Raw genomic sequence first — 20,699 nt, 5'->3', positions numbered from 1 at the left:
TCAACCCTATGATTCTATGATTCTGTGTTGGGGATTGAACCTGAGATCTCCTATATGCAAAGCAAAGGCTCTTCCACTGAGCCACAGCCTCTCCCTCAAAGCCCCTCTCATGAGATTTTGTAACTCTGATATTACACTGCAAACGGTGCTGGCTTTGTCTTCAGAATCCATTCCTAAAATATCCTTGAATTTAAAACTTTTTTTAAAAGGATATAGACAAGCTGGAGCATGTCCAGAGGAGGGCAATGAAGATGGTGAGGGGTCTGGAGACCAAGTCTTATGAGGAAAGGCTGAAGGAGCTCAGTATGTTTAACCTGGAGAGGAGATGACTGAGAGGTGATATGATAACCATATTCAGTACTTGAAGGGCTGTTATACAGAGGATGGTGTCCCAGAAGGTTGGACTAGAACCAACGGGTTGAAATTAAATTGTTTTCAGCTAAACATTAGGAAGAACTTCCTGACAGTTACAGTGGCCCCTCAGTGGAAGAGGCTTCCTTGGGAGGTGGTGGGCTCTCTTTCTTTGGAGTTTTTTAAGCAGAGACTAGATGGCCATCTGGCAGCAATGCTAATTCTGTGAACCTAGGCAGATCAGGAGATGCAGGGCAGGGAGGGTTACATCAGAGCTTAGTCCTCATGGCCCCTTCTTACATCCCAGGGTAATGCCGATCACCATTGTACAGGGGGTTGGACTAGATGACCCTGGAGGTCCCTTCCAACCCTATGATTCTATTCTATGAAGAGTGCTCTGATTCTTGAAAGCTTACACCTGGAAAGCCTTGTTGGTCTCTAAGGTGCCACTGGACTCAAATCTAGGAGTCTTGAAGAGTTTATGACTGTAGCTCCCTCCTGTGTCACTCCAGCCATATCAGCTGATACTTGTCTCCAGTTCTGGGAAGCCATGAGAGGATTGCCAGAACCTGTGCTTGGCCAGCCAAAAGCAAACAGGTGAGTCAACAGTGTGAGGTGGTAGCTGAAAAGGAAAATGCAAATTGGGCTGTATCAACAGAAGTATAGAGTCCAGATCACACAAAGTGATGGTATCACTCTACTCTGCTCTGGTTAGACCTCACCTACAGTATTGTGTTCAGTTTGGTGCACCACAATTTAAGAAGGATATAGACAATCTGGAGCCTGTACAGAGGAGGGCTATCCAGACTTTCCAATCTTAAGAAGAGCTTCACTTGCTAGATTTCTGCAGGCATGGCTGCTATTAAATGCAAATGTCTAAATCCTAACCCACCTCAATGATCACCGTCTCCTCGAAAAAACAACTGGTTTGCCAGTAATCTCTCCCCATTTCCCCCACTTGCCAGCAGTAGTTTTCCTTTTTTTATCCTGGGCAGTAACTTTTACCTGTGATCCTATAAAATCTGTACTACAGCTACCTACTCTGATTTTTTTAATGAATTGAACTGAGGAGGATATTAAACTCCTTTTTGATTAGTACCACTGTCCTCTTGGGAAGCTGTACTGGTAATCCATAACCTAGGCATATTTTCCCCCCTTCCACACACACCCCATTATTTTGCAAACTCCAGCTGCTCTGCCACTTTATTACAAATATGCCATCTATATTCATGAACATGGAAATGCCTTTTACATTTTTTAATCTAACAGAGCCTGTTTTCTATCAATCAGCCTGTCCCTTTCCTACCTCCACTGTAAGAAAGCCATTGGGGAGATAATTAATATCTCCACCCGCAAAAGGTAGCATCTTCTTTAGCATACTATGCACCATGCATTAACTCATTTGCATTCTGTGCAAAGAGACTCTTAGAAGGCAAGGGTGGACTTTCTAAAGCAAAGATCAGGAAGCATAGAGAGCCGTTTACCAAACATCTGTACCTGCTGTTTGGTAAAGTCAGCTTAATGTGGCAGTCTGGTACAGACCTGAAACAGAGACCTCACTTCGGGATAGTTTGATCATCTTTATGAGCAAGCATGTGAGCAGGAAAAAGGAAAGCCAAAGAAGACAGGTAAGGTTCAGGTATTATCGATCTAGGGCTGTTAGCCTCCAGGTGAAGCCTGGAGATCTCCCAGAATTGATCTCCAGACTACAGAGATCAATTCCTCTCAGGAAAATGGCTGCTTTGGAGGGTGGACTCTCACATTATACCTGACTGAGGTCCCTTCCCCATCTCAAACCCTGCCCTCCCTAGGCTCCAGCCCATATCTCCAGGAATTTCCCAAACCGGACATGACAACCCTACCTGGATCTGAGGTCTCTACTCTATGTGACATTCAAACATAAGTTGTGAGTTCTCCTCCATTCCTGTGCATGAGTGCCCAATTTGTATTGTGCCTGCTTTGTGCATGGAGAAGGGCCTCCCTTCTCCCTCTGAGCCATTTCCTCAGTCTAAAACGATCCCCGAGGGCACAATTTGGCCATGTGATACATTCATGGAAACATCACAACATAACAGGGAAGAACAAGTAGAAGAAAACTGAGGAATCCTCAGGCATGTCGAAAATTACCCCTCAAGTGAGATGCAACTAGTCTCAAACAGAAGCCGTCGCCTAGCTGCCGGGCAATTCGCTTCTTTCTGGAAGACTGAAGTCAAATAGAGCAGGGAAGCGGTTTCGGGAGCAGTTATATTTTAGTGCTAAACAAGGCTGAGGATAATTGCTGGAATCATATCTGGCTTCTCCTGATGGGTCAGTGATGCCGTAGGGAACAAAGGTTCAGGGAGACCCTTGCAATGATATCACAGATGCAAAGAGAATGAGCACGTTACTCTGCAAAGTGCTCGATCCAGAGGAAGAAACAAGGGAGATTGGAGACACTTCTGTCCCTGCACATGTGACAGGTTCTTCATTATTTATTTTAATTTTTTTTTCCTTTTGCAAATTTCGCAACCGGGGTTGCTTTATCAAGGAGGAGAATGAGAAGGGGAAAGAAAGGGTTTTTTTTCTCTCCTGCTGTTTTCTTGCTGGGAAAAGGTATCCTCAATCCGATTTACCCCAAGCTGGGGATAACTTATAGGTGCTCATAAAATAACACAGAAAAGCCTTAACATGCAGCTGACGGATGAAACAGACAGTTCCCGAAACTGTGCCTTAAAATTTAATTTATAGGAAAAGAGGAAGATACTTTCTAGTTCATAAGGGAATGCATTTTGATGTTCAGAACTATTGTTCGGCAAGGAGGTCCAAGGAATCCTAACAGGGAGTTCTGAGCACTTTGGCCAAACTAGAATTCCCAAAATATTTTAAGGAAGCAAACTGCATTAAAACCAATATAATTTTGCCACTGACTTCCTTTCTAACAGTCAGTGAAACTAAATGAATGTGATCCTCCCACAAGTTTTATGCATTCACAATGGTAATATATGGCAGGCTAAATATAAAACTCCAAATATAGGTCTTCACAACTTAAAAAAATGGTGTTTCGGATGGTATAAAATACTTTATATATTCTGAAATATCTTATACCTCATCTGAAACATCATTTTTATTTGTATATATATTTTAGTTATGTGTGTGTATTTGTATATTTTTATTTGTGTGTATACACACATTGCCATCCTATTGAGCATTTTCATCAACACAGTTCTGCCAAGACATTTATAGTTAGAAATTGATACTGCACTATTAAAAGGTTCATAACACTGGAAACAATTATAGAAATGCTAATGAATTCATCAATCTTTTATCAACGTTTTTTTTTTAATTTTTAACTTTTTATTAACTTTAAAAATCTTTTCTCAATGTTAGTCAAAAAACATGCAGTATCAGACCGAGTTGTGGACTATTTCATATTATAATCAATTGGATAGTCCTGGTCCAGCCAAATCAATAAAAAACACAATTTCCATTAACTCACAGAATTAAAATATAGCTCCTTCATAGATGTTTCATGCACAGCCTGTTTTCCTGAAAATTTGCATTTTATTATCTAATATGTGTGTGTGTTCAGTAAATAACTGTGTGCAATACATGTAAAAGGCATTTGTTTCATATATTAAACAAAACATATGAAAAAACATATATGAAAACAAATATATGAAAACATAGATGAAAACAAATATATATATTCGTTCCCCTTGAAAGATAACATAACTGACTTCTCATAGTAAATTTCTGTATCTATATCTATCTATATCTATATATGCCTGATTAGTTTCCATTCTAGGCAATACATAAACAGCTCAGTCTGGTTAATTCTATAAAAAGAAAATGATTTCTACATTTATAGAAAACTGCCACCCAACATTCTGTGTAGATTGTAAATTATTTGTCCCACTGCAATCTCCCCTGACAACACGGTAATTGCTTCAATGATATAAAATCCAGGAAATGGCTTTTGATACACAAATCTTTGTAATGCATAAACCAGAAAACAAGGTGTGCCAACTACAAAGAAAACCACACCGGGTGGAAAATATTGAGGTGTAATATATATATGGTGCCATAAAATTACTTACTTTTGTGCATTGATAGCAAATTTGTTAGCTGTGTCATGGGCAGGCAACGATATGAGATAGGGCCTCAGCCCAGATACTGGAAAATGATCCATACTGAAGTCTTTAAAAAAAAAAACCCAAAAAAACAAGGATTACCTTCTCAAAATCTATTTCTGAATTTTCTTTTGCATTTTTTGATCTTGAATATTCTCAGTAGTCTCTGGTGTCCCGCTATTTGCTGAATCTTCTGCCTCTCTCTGTGATGCCCACTTACATCAAATTTCAGTATTTGATATATGACACATGATAGTGGAGAGTATTTTACAATCAATGGGGTGGAGCCATCAATCCTCCATGGGGCCTTTCTCAAACTTAAATGGCTGTTCCTCCAATGGAAGAGACACTTAAGTTGGAAGAAGTATTCAGACTTCGCTCAGCAGAATGATATGAGAAGGGAAGGACCCACCCCAATGATACTCAGCTTTGACAGCATTCATAGATGATATACAGTGTGTATCACAACATTTTTTTGAAAGTGTTGCATTTAGGACAGACTTTTCCTGAAGTACATTTGCCACTTCCAAGCAGAGATGGGCACAAACAGCAATATGAACAAAAAAAAGCCATGAACATCCCAATCTGTTGTTCGCAAACAAGCTGTTTGTGAGGCCCCATTCTAAATGAACACGTGGTCGTTGCAAGCCTCATTCATTGCTGTTCGTTGCTGTTCATCAAGCCAGACAGTCTGGCACCTGCAATCAATTCCCTTGGCAACTTAGGCAGGGATTGTCTCAACTCTGTCTGAACTCCTGCTGTTGCCCTGGAAAACCCAATCTAAGCCCAATTTAGCTTGATAGGCAGGTCTTCCTTTCAAGTGTGGAGCTCCAAATTTGTTACAAGGGCACATGGGGGAGGGGGCTCCCAGCTCTGGCTTAGTTTGCAGACAGTGGAGAGGAGAGAGAGTTGCTGGTGGCATTTTGATAGAGTGTATTGGAGCTTGAATTTTCTTTGTGTGTGATGGGATAGGGATCTACCCCTTCAAGTTCCATGGCTGTTGCTAGGCTCTGGGGCCAAGCTATTATTTATTATTGGTACCTTTCCTGCTGCCTGCTCAGGTCAAGTTTCTGGGAGTGGTTCAATAGAGATCTTGACTTGAATGATGGCTGGAGGAGAGCCTGCTGGCCCCCACAAACAGCTAATTATGAACATATTCATGAACAAGGCCATGTTCATGGTTGTTTGTGAGTCCCTGTTCATGGATGGCAACAAACAATGAACATCATGTTCAGGTTTATTTTCTGTTCATGCCTACCTCTACTTCCAAGTACATTTGCCACTCTATTTCCGCTGATAGTAAAGGATTCTAGGACATATTCTAGGGTGCATACTCACGTTCTATGTGTCTTTCTGGGACCACAATATTAGCCATTCTGAGAGTCTGTCTTAGAAAACACCCAATATTTCGCAGTGGTTTACTGTGTCTGGGTATTGCAGAGAAAGATCAGTAGTGACATGCAAGATGACTTTTGGGGAAACTTGTCTGCCACTCTTGATCTCCTCACTTTGGAACTCCAGAGATGCTTCAAAAAAAACCCCTAAGATTTCCCCTACAGTCTGTCTGAAAAACACTGGATTATCATATGTGACAGTTTTTGACATATAGTCTTGGATAATTAAAATGCAGCCATATTTATTATTTAATGGGATCTGCTAGATAATAGGCAATAGTAATTATTATTCAACTTTGACAGCTTGAACTGTTTCATATTCAAAGCCTGCCAAAAGCAAAACAGTCAAAAGATGCTAACATGTCAAAATGACGTGTGTGTACCTGGATAGCCCAGGCAAGCTCAATCTTGTCAGATCTTGGAAGTTAAGCATGATTAGCCTTGGTTAATAATTGCATGAGAGGCCTCCAAAGAGGGCCAGGGTTGCAGAGGCAGGCAATGGCAGGCAATGGCAAGCCACCTCTGTTAGTCTCTTGCTTTGGAACCTCAGCTGGTGTTGCTGTACATCAGCTATGACTTGATGGCACTTGATGGTTCACTGCAACTTCTAAAATAGCATGTTTTGCTTTCCGTAATATCCCTGACAACACAGAGAGAGCCTCTGTATGCACATTGGCTGTTTAGAAAGCTCAAAGGCTCAACTCTCCCCTCGCAAAAGACCAGGCTGAACTAGCAAGTCCAACTTAGCAGCTGTAGGACTTGCGTCTAAGTCCATTTGCAGAGAAACTCGTAAGTTTATTTGTGGAGATGGTAGGATGGGGTTTGACAAGCTTTCTGAATTTCTTTCTGGGATTCACATTGGAAAAATGCTTGGTCTAAAGGGAGGAGGTCATAAAATTATTAAATCCAGAGTCTAAAATTGCCTACATGCCTCACTGGAAATCCATTATATAGTCTTAGAGTAATCAGTTTTTCTCAGATACGTCTGCATTTTTGAAAGGATAGAATAGAAGGCAGGTACCCTACTACCCAGAAGTCACTGGAGGATAGATGGGACTTTAAAAATATAATAAAAGATAACTAATAAACATCTCTTAATCTAACTCATATGGTAGTCTTGAGAGACATTGTCCCATGTTCACCACCATGAATGTCTTAAAGTTTGAGATACATAATTTGAAGATAAATACATTTCAATGTATGCACATAAGGAAAAGGCAGACATAATTTTCATCAACTTATTTTTCTAGTATCGGGGGGAAATAATTGTAGAAAAACATTTAGCATGTCCATGAAGTATGGTTAGGTTCCTTGTGCAGCAATTACTGACAATTTTTCATAATTGCTCTATAATGTAGGAATTAGCCAGTCTGGTGATAAACGGATTTCTTTCTTCCCATCTCACCTTTGCCTGAGTTTACATTCTTACACTGCAATCCAAAACAGAGTTATTCAGTGGGCTTAGAAGGGTGTAACTCTGCTTAGGACTGCACTGTTAAAGAAATGGCTCTTTTATTTATGATGAAGGCATTGTCTGAATTTTTGCCAGCCATGGTTTGACTTTGACCATTTTGGTTTGTGTACAAGAATGTGCTACACTATATTTTGAAGTAACAGTAAAACACTCAGCCACATGAGTTGAAATCCTAGGATAGGGGAGTGCAGATAAACGGATAGTTCTTTGCAAGTAACCACTTAGCATTTGGAGCTTCATTACTCAAGTCCGGAGCAGTCAATGAGGCAGTTTGCCACTGAATGTGTCAGCCACTCCTAAGTGGCAATAGTAGGGAAGAGAGAATTCTGCCCTTACCTGTAAGCAACAAGAAGCAACAGTAGAGACAGAGAATGACTCGGCTGGCACCCTGAAATGCATTCTTACTTAATGGATATCCATGCTTGTCTGATGATAGCATCCCCTTGAACATGCTGTCCCTGCAGTCTGTCATCTCTGTACCATCTCCAGCTTTTCAGAACTGGGGAAAGATGTGTGGATGCTGCCTGAGTTGCATAGCCCCCGCCGGGCTTGCCCAGCCAGATTCAGCCCATTTATAGCATTATATCATGAGGTGCAGCCCATTTATGGCATTGTAATTTACCTGGATTGGACAAGCAAGATGGTCACTGCTATGTGACTCACTTGGCAATGCTGCCTCCAGGGGTGGGCTGGGAGGCCGAAACAGAGGCACGGCTGACCCCCAACCCCGCCCCGCCCCCGCCCCCTGCCTCCAGTGTTCATAGATTTCTCCATTTGCAGTGATCCCACTGCATGCCACTACTGGAATGGAACTCCTACAAATGGGGTCTACTGTAGTTATGTGGGAGCCTTCCTGACCTCTTCAGGTAGGCTATTTCACCAAGCAGGGACCACAAAAGAGAATTTTTGGGTCCAGGCAGCCGTTGATCTTGCCAGTTTCCAGTAAGGCAAATGACAGCACATGAAATCTAAACTTAATTAATATGGCCCTATCAGCTCTTCACCGGTGCCTAGATAAGAATCCTCCTGAGATTCCTGTGTATCTCTCTTCCGAGTTCCACAAAGGATGGATATAAACATAATAAATAAAGAAGAATAAATTACATTAACAATGGAGAAAATAAAGGCATCCGCCAGATCATGATCTGCTTATATTCAGAAAGGGAGGCCAAGTCACTTGCCTTCGGACCATACCCTATGTGAAAAAATTCCAGTCTTAGGCACACAGACACACCCTGGAAGTGGAGGGTTCTTTGCAATTTACAAGCCTCTGTCTATACATGCAACACTCATCATAGAGACCAGTATTCTGTAAGTTGTCAAAACTTCATTCAAATTCCTAAAAGTTGATACAGGGCATAGGAGTTATGGAATAAGAGTTCAAGACAGCCCATCTTTCTGAAACCATCAATAATAAGAACATGATGGGATCACATATTTTATGGGATATTGCTTTTCAGATACTGTGAAATTTCATTTGGAGCAATAAGATAGACTTAAGCAGGGGAATATGACAGCTTCAGCTTTAGTGTTTTTTGATAGACGCAAGCTGTTATGGCTGAGCTCTGTTATTTCAGGTTTTTTTCTTCCTACAGAACCCAGCGAAGCTCCGACAGACATCAAGGCTACAGGATTGTCTGTATCAGAGATTCTTGTTGCATGGAAGCATAGTAAAGAAAGCCTAGGAAGACCTCAGGGATTTGAGGTATTCACATATGATATTATTTGTGTCCAGATTTGGTTACGGTTTCCTAACTTCGCTGCTGCTAAAAGAACATCAATCAATATTATAATCATCACCATATATTGCTAACGAAAGGATAATGAGTGATCCAAGAAGGACTACATTAATGGTTACATGTAAATAATAAATGTATAGCATGAAAATAGCGTGTCTGTTGGAATGGCTTTAGTGGAAATGTGAAATACATGCAGCTGGTTCACCAAGAGGAGCCTGCTGGCCCTCTCAGAGATGCAGACGGGCCTGGGCAACTTCCAGCATTTGAGACCCCTAGGTAGGGTAGCCAGGCTAAGTTTTCTGGTACAACCCAGAAGAGAAAATAAGTAGCTTTAGGAAGCTTTATAAACTCTATTGTTTTCCATAGAGTTTCTGGCAGTTCCTAGAACTACTCATTGTTGTTTCTGGATAGTGCCCAGAAATGACTTACTAGCACAGAGTGTTTTTATTTTTCTCCCACCACTACTCAGAGCAGCATCAGGCAGCAGTGGCAATCAGCTCAGCACCCACCCCCTAGGCATTGCAAAACTTACCAAATTACCCCCCGCCCCCAAAATTAACAAGTGTCTGAATTTGAGGTACCTTTTGAGTTTGAGGCCAAAGCCTCTGGGCCTGGCCGTGGCATGCTTACCTCTCTTGTGTGTCTCCAAATGGGCAATATTTCATGAAATGGGCTTCAGCATGACCCACAGCTCCCCTATCACTCTGGAAAATGACATCATGCATGCTTCCTCGCTCCCCCACCCCACCCCACCCCTTGAGTGACTTTTTCTTCTGCCTGCCAGGTGAGTGGAGGCAGAGTAAAGCAAGCCTATGACAAAAATAATGTATCAGCTAGCTTGGATTTAATTGGCAAGCTATGACAATAATGCCAATTGCCCCCCGAGCCTTGGAATTTGAGTCCAGTGGCACCTTAGAGACCACCAAGATTTTCGGGGTGTAAGCTTTCAAGAGTCAGAGCTCTATTCTTTAGAAACAAATAGGAACTATCCCCTGAACCTTGCTTCCTTGCTTCACTGGTGCCGTATTCACAGTACAGCTTCTTGTGTCTTCATTGAACTCTGCCATCTTCCCTCTCTTCCTCTTTCCTCAGTTGTTGGCTTATTCCTGTTTTGAGACAAGTGCTTCTACATTAGGCACATCAAGTATTTTCTTGTGAAGCATGCAAATAAACAGCCACCACAAGCAGCTGCATTCAAAAACCTATGTCTCCTCTAGTTTAAGAAGTTGGCTGTACCCTACTATGGACAAGCCACTCCCAAGACAATCGGATGTGGTGGGATGGGATTTGGCCTGGGCCTCAAGCTCAAGGGGGGCCTCAAATTTAGACACCTATTATTATTATTTTGTGATTTAAGAAGTTTCACTTGTTTTTATGTGCATCACGTGTTCTGTTGGCAATCCTCACTGCCTGGCAGTGGGAGAAATTTTTGTTAAACATCAACATCGCTGACATCTATGGTTTTACCATACTGTTTCCTGGAATTCCTAGAGTTAGCCTTTGTCACTTCCGAGTTTTGCCCAGAGGTAATGTGGTGACATTGGTGATATCACCAGGTGCAGAGGAGGTGTGGATTGGCCATTTACCTCACAAGGAAAGTTCCTGATAGTAAGCAGTGGGGCAGGATGAGATCATGTGTTAATTATGTGTTCGTTGACACTGCTTTGGAAGCTCAGGAAATTTAGCCACCTCTGAAGTAGGCTTTTCTATCTAGGCTGCCTTGTGAATGCTTGTGTTGGTTGTTCAGCAATATCATGATTCACAGAGCCAATTTCTTGAGGGTTTGGGGCTTGTGTGTTTCTTTCACAAAATTCTTTCTGATTTGCTGACAAAAGTGACAGGATGGATAAGTCCTTCATGACCTACTTGGAACTGCAGGTCTGATTCGTTTGGTATGGAGTGTTAACAGCAATATGTCTAACTTCACAGCCATCCTTCCTTGAACAGACATCCAGTGTTTCTAATGATGTAACCCAGATTTTGTGCAAAGGTTGCTGTAGGCAGGTGTTACTTTCAAGGCTGCTTTAAGTTGGTTTTAAATTTGTTTTAAATAAGGATAAGGGTAAGTCTTCACTCTAACTTAAATACAACTCCCATGAGGCAATGTATGAATGAACATGCATGAGAAGTTCCTGGTCTGAAAAGTCTGCATTCCTTCCCTATGAAAAAGCATTGTACCATGGATAGGATATAAACACAAGCAACTTCTTTGGCTAGTGGAACAAACTGTCAATAAGAACTTGGCAGATGCAGAGAGAAACTACAATTCCCATGAGGCAGTGTGAGAACACGCATGCACGTTGCATTTGCAGTATACTCTCTTTAATAAAACAGCTATGCCGTCCTCTATTTATTACATTTTAATCCCATGTAAAGAGCTCTTTTTTATTCCTCCAAGCAGCTCATACTGGTGTACTTCCTCTCCTTTCTATCTTCCCAGGAATCTTGTGAGGGTCGATTAGGATGAGAGAGAATAGCAGGTCCAAGTTTACCTAGTAAGCATCATGGCAGAATAGGGGTGAGAATGTCAGGAGGTAATCCTAAACTCATTTGCTAAGAAGCAATTTCCATCACATTCAGTGGAACTTACTTCCAAAGGAACATGCACAGGCATGGGCTGTGTAAGTCACTGGTGTCTTATACTAATGCTCTAGCCAATACACTTTGCTGCCTCTTCTGAAAGTAACCAGCTCTTACATTGCACTGCTCATTCGGTCTGCATTTGGTCGGTCATTGTAGAAAATTGGATGTTAGACTAGATGATCTAGCAGGGCTACTTCAATCATACAAGCTCACCCATGACACAATTATCTAGATGCACAACTTAAGGACAATTTATAATACATTCAAAGAATCATAGAGTTGGAAGGGATCTCTAAGGTCATCTAATCCAACCCCCTGAACAAGACAGGAAATTCACAACTACCTCCCCACTCACACACACACACCCAGTGACCCCTGCTCCGTGCCAAAATGGCAAAAAGGTAAAATGGCAAAAAGCCTCCAGGATTCCTGGCCAAACTGGCCTAGAGAAAATTGCTTCTTGACCTCAAAGTGGCAGTCAGCATTACCCTGGGCATGTAAGAAGGGACCATGAAAACTAACCCTTCCTGCCCCCCATCTTATCTGTCTAGGTTCACAGAATTCATCTATACATAGGAGACAACATCATCAGGAGTGAGCTGGGAAGTCCAGGAACCGTTGGAGAGAAGTGTTCTCTGTCGGCTGTGCCGATTAAACTGGTTAAAATCAGGCAGATTCACAACTGGTTGGAGAATTGGCTTCAAAGAGTGTTTATCAATGGCATCAGTCTGGAAGGAGTTGTCGAGTGGGGTGTTGCAGGGCTCTGTCATAGGCCCATTACTCGTCAACATTTTTATCAAGGCAGAGGAAATAGCCATCTCTGCAGATGACACAAAATTGAAAGGGATAGCTAGCACCTTAGAAGACATAATTAATATTCAAACTGACCTTGTAGACTGGAAAGCTTGGATAAAACTAATAAAATGAAATTCTACAGGGACAAATGCAAAGTTCTTCACTGGAGGGGGAAAGAATCCAATGTACTGGTATAGGATGAGGGACACTTGACTTGGCGGCGAAAAGGTATTTAGGATTGCAGTTGATCACAAGCTATATATAAGCCAGCAGTGTATATAGCTTGGAACCTCCCAACTTTGTGTGGTAGACCATGGCAGTCATTTTGTAGATTGCTGCACCCCATGGATGGCAGCCATTTTGTGGTGGTGCCCATTCACTGTTTCAAAATTCAAAAATGCCCACAGTCTCAACAAATTTTGGGATTTCTGACCTAGAGGTGAGCTCTCTCTCACAGAAAGTACTCAAGCTGAGGCTGGACATAACCAGGGAATGTCCTAGCTTTGGTTTCCCTGTGTTGAGCAGGGGGGTGGACTAGATGACATACAGAACTCCTTACAACTGTGACAGTCTGTCAGCAAGTTAGATAAATTAGGCAGCAACAGTCATGTAAGGTTTCCATAAATCAGTGTGAATTCTGAAATGTAATTCCAGGTTAACAGTGTCCTACATCTATTGTATGTATATTAAGATGGCTTTTTCAGTTAATTTGCCTACTGAATCAGTATCATGATTACCACACATATCCAAATTACTACTCTGAGGGCCAAGCTACAAGTGACGAATGACACTTGAATGGCAAGTGGATTGAGTGGAGGGCAAGTGAACAGGGAGAAATACACTTGCTGTTCAAGTATCATTCGTCACTTGTAGCTTGGCCCTCAGTATCCTCCTTTCAGAGATGTTTTTTTCCAGAACGGTGTCCCTCAAGTTGATATATGCTGACCTGTTCGCAAGCTCAGTTTTAACAACATGTTTGCAAGCCTATTGAAAAAGGCTGGCTTTTCTTAGCTTTAGAATTAGTACTGTAACTGAACCTCAGTTTTGTTGCATTTAAAATTGAGTGTTTCCAAAGTTTCCCTAAAGTGAACATTTTGTACACTGCAAATAGCATCGTAGAAGAGGTTGGTGCCTACACAGACAAGATTGCCAAAAAAAAAACCTGTTCAGTATTCATGGGCTGTCGGCATAATCTCTAGAGAGTGGGGGAAACTCTGCAAAAGCAAACAACGACAGCCATGGACTTGTAAACATCAAAAGCAATTTGGGCTTTTGTGTGTGAAGGCGGGGGCATTCACTGTGGAGGGTTCTTCCTGAATTACATTTGACGGAAACCGGTTCCTATCCGAATAACTCCAACCAAATCCTCAGCCCATCTCCCTGTCCCCCAGCGATGCTGCTCAGGTATGATTAACCCACTACAAGGTTTCCTCAGGTGTTCTGTCATCTTCAATTCATTACATTGACTTAGAGCTCTGTAGCTGAGCACAGGTTTCACCCAGGAAATATTGTTCATGCCACTTCCTCACATCAGTCAGTGAGCTCTTGCCACGTTTGAAGAGTAAATTTCTTTGAAGACCCACCAGAGGTGGGCTATCCTTGAATCCTCTGAAGTACTTTTGACTTCCTGTCAGCGCTCATTCTCACCTATTCAGTCTAGCTACTCACAGCATCTCATGCTGGCTTCAGATGTATTGAATCTCAATGAGGAAAAAATATAAAACCCATCGATGAGGGGTAGATGCCATTTGAGACTGAACCACAGGGGTGTTTTTCATGGGATTTCATGAGAACTTTTCCTCAGAGAAAAGATGAGATTTCTGTAAAGGAAAAAATAACTACTATACGATAAAAATAGCATTTTCTAGAAGTTAAGCTGAGGCTAATATGATCATTTCAGACACAATTCACTTGACCATGAGACTCCCGGGGTGGTCTTACGAAATCATTGATAAAATCGGGGGGGGGGGGGGCTGAATCCAAAACCAAGAAAACAAAACAAAAAAAGGTTGAGGAAAAAATCTTCAAAAACTGTCTGCCTGCCTGCCTGTCTGTCATGAAGCTGCTAGTTTAAAGGAAATACACCATAAACAAAATAAATCTCTTTTAATGTACCTATAAATGTAAACCAAAAATATCCCAGAATTATTATAATATGTATAAACCCCTCCTCATTTCATACATATAAATCTGGAGACCAAACACATTTCCACTCCAAAGTCATTTCAGCACCTCTAACAAAATATGGAAAACCACCATTTTTCACTGAACTACTAAACTTTACAAATTAGGGACTTTATAACTTAGATTTAAAGAGACATTTATTGATTCCCCTATGAACAGACATGATTTCCAGTGTCACGCTCATGGTTGCTATGGTGCTCATTGATGAGTTTCCTGGTGCCCACTTCCTTTTTCCTCAAAGCAAACAGCCAATCCTGACTTTCCACCACATCATTGGAGCAGGAGGTACTTCAGAAGAGCAGGGGAGGCATTACCTTTCTATATGCAGAGAGCACCCATTCAAAAACAGCTACCCCCATCATGGAACACTTGGCCTTGAACCTCGCTCTATATTTTGTGATTGTTCCCAGTTTCCATGGCAACTTTTTTGACCATCCTTCCCCCACCCCAGACAGCCATTTTGTGAGGGAGCGCAGTACCTGTTCTCAAAATTTGAATAATACCCACAATGTCGAGGACCCTAGTTTAAAATATCCCAAAGAGTTGCCGCAGATAGGGGGATGAGGTTAAGACAAATTGTAACCTGCTGAGTACAGAGTACAATGCTATAACCCACCCATCCTCATACAAAATGCTTTTGAAACTAGCTTCCTCCCCCCTCCGCCCCCCTCCCCATATGAAAATAAAGATTCAAGACTTATAATGGGGTTAATTAGCTTAACAGCTTAGCATATTGACTTTCCATCCCTTTTGTGTGGTTCCCTACTGTGGCTGCCCACCACCAAAGAGGTTGCCAGCATTTGGCCCATCTTCCACGGGCTGCAAACTCTGAATGATAATAGTATTGCTATTTACTTTTTTTTTTTTTTTGCCTGCACACTTGCAATAGGCGCTACTTATAAATACCATTCCTCTTTGCCAATCAGCATGAAGGTTTGGCTTATGATATCTAGTACCAACGGAGTTCCCAAGGGATGTCAGGCCTCCCACTAAAACAGGAGATCGCCTGGCATTCTGCTGCTTCGCCCATCAGTGCCTCAGGTGCCGGTGGGAGGCCTGACCAAGGCCAACCCTGTTTAGCTCTCGAGATCTGAGGAGATCATGCTTTCCTGGGCTATCCAAGTCAGGGCACAGTAATTCCTAATGACAAATGTAATAAATCCTAGCCACTATAGTCTTATTGGTATAAAAAGGGGTGGTTTATAAAAAATCATATGAACCAGTCCTGAAGAAGAAGTGCTGAAAGTTCCAATGAAATGTGTGTTAAAAGGAAAGAAAAAGCATTGTGAAGCCAGAGATCTTACAAAGAGTACGTGTGATGGGATACAGAGATAGCAGAAGTATAGGGGCAAGGGTTGCAAGAGGATCTGATCCAATAAGCCTCTGGGAGCTATATTTATACCCAGAAATGTTTAGACAGCAGAGGAATGAGGATGTCCCTCAATCAAGATTGGCTTAAAGCCAAAAAGTTTCAACTATGTTGGTAGATCTCATTGATAACTGCTTGGTGGTCAAATACTGGGTGATTCCACGCTAGTGGTTTTCTGCTGTTCAGCTTCCAAATGACTTCGATTTTTCTTTGTGTTTCCACATGTGGGAAGGCAATCCTAGCAGCAGCTTCAAAGTCACTGCAGGTTTTGTCCGTTTTTTTCCCAGCCTGCTTTTCCCTGACTTATTTGTCCGTTGGCAGCAGATTAGGGATTTTAATCATGCAGAATTCTTTATCTGATGTTCTTCCTACCCTTGCCTTCTCTCTCAGCCTTTGAATCAACTTAATTTGATTGGTCAATCATGTTTTCTAAGCCACACCCACTACCTTTCCGTTCCCCTCTTCTTTTTTAAATTATAAAAAATGTTGCAATGTTTCTACAAGTCTATGCAGAAACATATCCTGTGTCATGTAATGACAGCTGACTAATAATGGGTCCATTTTTCAACTTGCCAAATTTATTACTTGTTGTTCGCTGACAGCTGACAGCTTCTGCGGCAGAGGGAAAGTGGGGTCATCGGTAACAATTTTCCCTCCAAATGTCAATAACCAATACTCATTCCACGATAACGATGGGAAATGCTCTGACCTATCAGATGTGTTTGTTAGATGCAACGTTTATATGTAGCAACGTTTTTTGGGGAGGGGGATTTAAAAAATGAAGAAGATGCATGTCTGTCGACACTTCCCCGGGAAAAAGAAATGATGAATCGATTTTTATACTGGCAAATTCCGCACAATGGACTTTGAGCATGATGAAATGAAATGTCAATGTGAAACAAAAGCCTTAATGTGGAATCGGGGAGCGGTGGATTCATACGACTCCACTGCAGCACAACTGTTCAGAAAGTCCAATCAAAATCGATCATGCAGAATCCCCCTGTCCGTCTCAGAAAGTGGGGAAACGATGAATGATTCAAATGACAGTCAGAGACAGGAGAGAGTAAAAGTATCACCTCAGGATGGATTGATAGGGCAGTATTCTTTTAATCAGGGTTGGTTCAGGAAAGGAAAATAAACTAACAGTCTGATCCTATGTAGAGTTACCCCAGTCTAAGGCCATTAATTTAAATGAGTAACTATCCATAGGACGGCAATGGACCATTTGGTTTTGAACAGATACTGGTGAGAAAACATGTACCAAGAAATAAAAGTTGCATTCTCGGAAATGGATATATTCATGCATCGTCGTTAAATGTGGTTAAAATCCATTTGTATATTTAGAATCATAGAGTTGGAAGAGTCCTCCAGGGTCATCTAGTCCAACCCCCTCCACAATGCAGGAAATTCACAACTGCCTCCCCTCCCACACCCCCAGTGACTCCTGCTCCATGCTCAGAAGATGGCAAAAAAAATCCAAGGTCCCTGGCCAAACTGGCCTGGAGAAAATTGCTTCCTGACCCTAAAGTGGCGATCAGCATTACCTTGGGCATGTAAGAAAGGGACACAAGAACTAAGCACTGATGTAACCCTTCCTGCCCTTCCTCTCGTGATCTGCCCAGGTTCACAGAATCAACATTGCTGTCAGATGGCCATCTAGCCTCTGATTGAAAACATCCAAAGAAGGAGAGGACTACAAAGAAATTAAATGGCACAGACACATCAGTTTGGAGTGGGAAGTCAACGTAGATGCATGCATTCGCATACGAATGTCATTTGAAATGTTGCTTCACCTTGGAAGTGCAGGAAGGAGCCTTCATGCTGATGGTCCCTTTGACCTACCATTAGTAGTTGGCTGCACCTTTAGCAACATTCAAGGGGTGCTAATCCAGACTTAGCCTCTCATTAGAAGGGTTGGGCAAGTCTGCATTAAATAGGTTACCTACCTAACCACTCTTTTAATTGAATAGGGTGCATGTGACAACCCACCACTTTCCTGCTCATGGTCCCGCATATTTACCATCCTTGATAAAGCGGAGACAACTATGGATCCCACAGCCAGGAAGATGGGAACCATACAAATGATGTAGCATAGTGGTTAAGTGGTTGGGCTGTGAACCAGCACTCTGCTGGTTTGAATCCCACTACTGTCGAAAGCTCAGCAGATGGCCCTGGGTAAGCCACTCCTCTCAGCCCCAGCTCCCCAGCTGTCTTGTGGGGATAATGATAACAATGACTTTGTTCAATGCTCTGAGAGGGGCACTAATCAGTCTAGAAGAATGGTAGATAAGCACAGTTCTTGTTGTTTGTTGTTGTTATCACGGCTAACCACTGAATACCAAATAAGCCCTGAACCCCAGAAGGTAAAGAATCTCTAAAATAGATGGTCAATAATAGAGAGGGGCAACAGGGGTCCCAAGGAGACAAAATGGAATTTGAGAGAAAGATAGCTGAGATAACAGACTTGGTGTCAATTAAAAGGTCATCCTACCTTCTTCTCTCCCTTTTAAAAAGTGGCCATTTATTATCTGCTTAAGAATCAATGGCCATTTCTCAGGTTTATTTAATCTCAGAGGCGGTGGAAATAATAACGACAACGCACTTTGTAAGCTGGAAAAAAATTCCTATATGAATCAGGAATGATAGTCCCAATGCTTTAAAAAGGAACCTCCATGAATATACTTGTCAACGGCTCATACATTTTTTCATTGGCAGGTTGGTTACTGGAAAGATATGGAACAAGAAGAAGCAGCTGATAAAGTCCGAACAGAAGGAAATGAGTCATCCATCATTCTGACGAGCCTTGAAGGCAACACCTTATATCACCTAAGAGTGAGGGCATTCAACGCAGCAGGGTACGGGCCACCTAGCAACACAGTCCGTGCAGCCACCAAGAAATCACGTACGTGCTCAATGTTCTCTAATCCCGTGCGTTCCTGAAAGGGCCTTCAGATCCTGTATTACTTTTTATATCTAATGAAAAACAAAGCTGCTGTGTAGTTTCCATTCCTGAACTTGCTTCAAAAGATCTGTTTTGTATTCTCAAAAAAGCGATGGAGAATAATTTGACATTCACAGCTTTCTGGAAAACAAGGCTAAGTATTTTCGATACGGAAGAGAGAAAGGAAAGGAAATTATTCAGGCTCACGCGTCACTATTCAATGACGCTTCTAGGCTGCTTCCACATGAAGAGTGGAGGTGACCATGTTGCTGTCATGATTCTTAATTTGCACTTGTGACAGAGATCCCAGACAAAGTGGGATAATCCATTTCCCCACCATAATTTGCCTTGTGTTCACTTTTAATGCACATCGTACCACCCCCTCCTAGTGTCAGGCCACTGTATGGGAATAGCTCAAAGCTGAAATTTGTTTTTTAGATCTCCGTGTTCCAACACTGCAGCTGAGGGATAACACGCCACACTCTCCATGCTATCCTCCCTTTAGTGAATTAATTCCTCCTGTCATTCACTTGCTCTCCACTTGATCAAGTGGAGCGCAAGTGGAGGGCAAGTGAACAGGGAGGAATATACGTGAGTCTGTTCACTTGCCAGGCAAGTGTAATTCATCACTTGTAGCTTGGCTCTTCAAGAATCTCTTTGCATTCTAGGCTGGGACCCACTCCCCCCTTCCCCTGCCAGCAAATTGGTTCCTTACTATGTTGAGCAAAGCAGTGGAGTCAATTCTCCCCCGCCCCCATATCTTTGCATTGCATATAGGATAGGTAGTCCAAGCACCATGGTAAGTGTGGGTGTTCTCTTGGTGATACTAATAGCAGTAAACTCGAGTCTCTGCCCCACCCAATACTCCTGTTTGAGGAACACAAATTTTATATGTTGCTTACAAACTTCTGTGCTATCTGTCCCTCTAAAAATATTGAAATATGTATGAGGATCATTGAAAGATGTATACACACATGGGTTTGTAAATTCATAGTTCAGCAACAGTGCCGCAATGTAGCGCAGTACTCCAAAACAAAAAGTTTATGTGACAGTGTAGAGGAGGGGGGGAATGAAGAAGGTTTCATTGAAACCAAAAGCATCTCTTCTCTTCTGAACATGTTTAAAAGATTGCCTCGACAGCAACGTGTCAAGAAAGATCATTGTTTATTGTTTTTAAAAAGCATTTATTTTAGAGGGCAGGGGGAAGGCTGCCCACAACAGGGGCCTGAGTGCAACTTGACATCATGAGAGAACGGGGTGGGGGGAGGACAAGCTGGGTGACTGAAACAGGAACGATCATCCATGTGAAAGCAGCCCTGGAGTTTGAGATTGCACTTCTGGACATTGCCTAGCAGAGGTGGGAGTAAATCATAAACCTAGTAAAAAAATTAAATTACTCAACAGGCAGGAGGTGTTTGGGGGGCTGAGGAAAAGGTTCCAGAATGTAGATGTGGTGTCATTTGTCGGCTTTTATCTCCCCTCAGCTCCTAGTCAAGCACCGAGCAATATTATGTGGATACAAGATGGCTCTCACATCTCTCTGGGATGGGAACCTGTTAGGCCTTTAGCAAATGAATCAGATGTCATGGGATACAAGGTCAGTTTGCTTTACTTACCATCGCAGTTCCTGGAGCATTGTGTTCTTTCGTTTGCCTTTATTTCACTTTGCTTTTGTATGCTGTAGTAAAACAACTGTGTTCAGTATCATTAGCCATAGTAACTAACCCACAGGCCCTGATCCAAATGTGTGTATATGTGCA

The 20,699-nt window shown here is 42.1% G+C and overlaps 1 protein-coding gene across 1 annotated transcript in view; it reads left to right on the top strand.

The window, feature by feature from the left end:
- The window catches only part of CNTN5 (contactin 5), a 511,103-nt gene that overhangs the window by 478,028 nt on the left and 12,376 nt on the right, over nt 1-20,699 (top strand). Inside the window, exons 19-21 of the mRNA XM_054973696.1 lie at nt 8,924-9,033; nt 18,714-18,900; nt 20,424-20,536. Of these exons, the coding sequence (XP_054829671.1) occupies nt 8,924-9,033; nt 18,714-18,900; nt 20,424-20,536 (410 nt within the window). The remainder of the gene's footprint in view (nt 1-8,923; nt 9,034-18,713; nt 18,901-20,423; nt 20,537-20,699) is intronic.

Source organism: Eublepharis macularius, chromosome 3 (assembly GCF_028583425.1).
Source record: "Eublepharis macularius isolate TG4126 chromosome 3, MPM_Emac_v1.0, whole genome shotgun sequence".
NCBI classification, from domain to species: domain Eukaryota; kingdom Metazoa; phylum Chordata; class Lepidosauria; order Squamata; family Eublepharidae; genus Eublepharis; species Eublepharis macularius.
Note: the sequence above shows the minus strand (reverse complement) of the source record. Positions and strands in the feature narration are given on the sequence as shown.